This window comes from Triticum dicoccoides, chromosome 4B, assembly GCF_002162155.2.
Source record: "Triticum dicoccoides isolate Atlit2015 ecotype Zavitan chromosome 4B, WEW_v2.0, whole genome shotgun sequence".
Classification (NCBI taxonomy): Eukaryota; Viridiplantae; Streptophyta; class Magnoliopsida; order Poales; family Poaceae; genus Triticum; species Triticum dicoccoides.
Window position 1 is genome coordinate 628,367,899 of NC_041387.1, and position 2,812 is coordinate 628,370,710.

At 42.1% G+C, this 2,812-nt stretch overlaps 1 protein-coding gene across 2 annotated transcripts in view; it reads right to left on the reverse strand.

Moving 5' to 3' along the window:
- Positions 1-1,896: 1,896 nt before the first annotated feature.
- Positions 1,897-2,812, reverse strand: part of LOC119291875 (ubiquitin domain-containing protein DSK2a-like) — a 7,308-nt gene continuing 6,392 nt past the window's right edge. For both annotated transcript variants that reach the window (XM_037570688.1, XM_037570689.1), the window contains exons 7-8: positions 2,474-2,560; positions 1,897-2,362 (exon numbers count right to left, since the gene is read on the reverse strand). In XM_037570688.1, coding sequence (XP_037426585.1) covers positions 2,214-2,362; positions 2,474-2,560 — 236 coding nt within the window. In that variant the 3' untranslated portion in view covers positions 1,897-2,213. The remainder of the gene's footprint in view (positions 2,363-2,473; positions 2,561-2,812) is intronic.

Genomic DNA, 2,812 nt, shown 5'->3' on the forward strand with positions numbered 1-2,812 from the left:
ACTTGAAGATTCAAGGTGGAAAAATGCAATGGATGAAGAGTACTCTGCACTCATGAAAAACAAAACGTGGCATCTTGTACCTGAGCAGCGAGGTAAAAATGTTATCGACTGTAAGTGGGTATATAGAATAAAGAAAAATGCAGATGGCTCGATTGACAGGTATAAGGCACGTCTGGTTGCAAAAGGTTTTAAACAGCGTTATGGTCTGGATTATGAGGACACATTTAGTCCTGTTGTTAAAGCTGCAACTATTAGGCTTGTGTTAGCTATTGCTGTTTCCAGGGGATGGAGCTTGAGGCAGCTAGATGTACAGAACACGTTTTTGCACGGTGTTCTGGAAGAGGAGGTTTACATGCGACAACCACCTGGGTATGAAAACAAGAAAATACCCCACTATGTGTGTAAGCTTGATAAGGCTCTTTATGGCCTAAAACAGGCACCAAGAGCATGGTACTCAAGGTTAAGTTCTCAGCTAAGGTGTCTTGGATTTGTTGCATCTAAAGCTGACACATCACTCTTCATCTATAACAAGGCAAACACAATCATATTTGTTTTGATATATGTTGATGATATTATAGTTGCCAGTTCTTCATCAAATGCCACTAATGCTCTACTTCATGATTTAAGTTCAAAGTTTGCCTTGAAAGACCTTGGTGATCTACACTTCTTCCTAGGCATTGAGGTGAAGAAGATTCCAGATGGCATAGTAATGAATCAGGAAAAGTATGCTACTGAGCTTCTGACTCGCATGAGGATGAAGGATTGTAAGCCTTCACCTACACCATTATCCTCTTCGGAAAAACTTTCAGCTTTTGAAGGGGAACCTCTAAAGGAAGAAGAGATCACGAGGTATAGGAGTGCTGTGGGTGCCTTGCAGTACTTGACATTGACAAGACCAGATATATCATTCGTTGTTAACAAGGTTTGTCAGTATCTACATGCACCTACTACTGTACACTGGACAGCTGTTAAAAGAATCATACGATATATAAAGTACACTGTAAGCCTAGGACTCCAGTTTAAACGTTCTAGCTCCACTCTTGTCAGTGCCTTTTCTGATGCTGACTGGGCAGGATGCAGTGATGACAGGAGGTCAACTGGAGGATTTGCAATATTCTTTGGATCTAATCTTATTTCTTGGAGTGCCAGGAAACAGGCTACAGTGTCAAGGTCAAGTACAGAGGCTGAATATAAGTCACTAGCTAATGCAACTGCTGAGATCATTTGGGTGGAATCATTACTTAATGAGTTGGGTGTTAAACAACACCGCACTTCATGCTTACGGTGTGATAATTTGGGAGCTACCTATCTCTCTGCTAATCCAGTGTTTCATGGTAGAACTAAACACATTGAGATTGATTTTTATTTTGTGAGAGAAAGGGTTGCAGAGAAGAAACTGGACATCAGATTTATTCCATCCAAAGATCAGGTAGCAGACGGCTTTACTAAGGCATTGTCCATCAAACCATTTGAGGAGTTCAAGAGAAATCTTAACATAGGATAGTTGAGATTAAGAGAAGGTGTTAGAAATAGAGATAGAATCTACTGTATTGTAATCTCAACAAACTCTATCTCTCCCTCTCCCTCTCGTATCTATCTCCCCTTGTTATAACGACCGAATCATGAAACGATCGGTCCTGCCTTGTAAGCCACGACAGGGGCGATTCCTGTCCCTAATCAATATAAACCAATGCGGCTCCTCATCGAGGAGTAGGAACGCTTCCATCTAACACGCGTCTCTACAAGAGGCTTCGGTGCTTCACATAACACCTAGCATTCCCTTTTTTTTTCAAAAGCCAATAAATACAAGTGTTGTATGAACATTGCACGGACCAAAAGCGCGCATAGGAATCAAGCAACTTTGGCACATCTTCGATGAATTTGACAGCAAATATGTATGGGCGGTAAGAGACAATGACCATGATGTACTTTTAAAACCATCACAATTCAATATGTATGTACACCGACGACCCAAGGTACTACCACCAATATACCACAGTTTAACCACCACGACACGACACGACACGGGACTCATGTATCCATGCAAACTGCAAAGGATAGCCAGCAGAGAGACTGGTTTATTCATCCATCTTAAAACACATAGAATCTAGAGACGCTGCCTTTCAATCTCACCGGGACCGGGTAGGGTATACAGCCAATCAAACCTCACAATGCCAACTACTACAGGTGACTGGCCCTGCATATATAGTCTACTATTGCCCAAAGTTCCCAAGAAGCCGCTCCACCGCGGCATGGACATTCCCATTGGTAGCCAGCAGCGCCCGGATGTTCTCCTGTGGGTCAAAGAAACCCATTTCTTGGAGCTGAGCTAGCTGCGTCGCGTAGCGCTCTTCCGGTGGCACTGCGAATTCAGAAACTCAATTGATGAGCAAGGTTCACGGACAACACACAATCACACTATCAGACGGCGTTTCTTCCATTCAGTATTATAAACAATGAAACATATACTAACCAGTTGGGACATTTGGGACACCACCCAGGCCACCGCCAGCACCAAGCCCACTGAACATGCTCATCAAGCTGTTGAGGTTAACATTGCCTAGCATCCAATGCATTATTAGAAAAATAGCTAGATATTTGTGTAATTATACAGCAAAAAGTTTAAGCCTGTTTCACTTAACACGAGTTTGCAAGCACAGTATGAGATAAAAAAAAATCATTGACTTCGCATGCAATAGTTGGATGAGGCATCTCAAGGATATAAAAAATAAAGTAAAGCAGGGAATGCATATATAACAAATCAGGAACACAAAACTGTTTCCAAGTAGAGTTTCTTGTTCGCCCAAAGGGT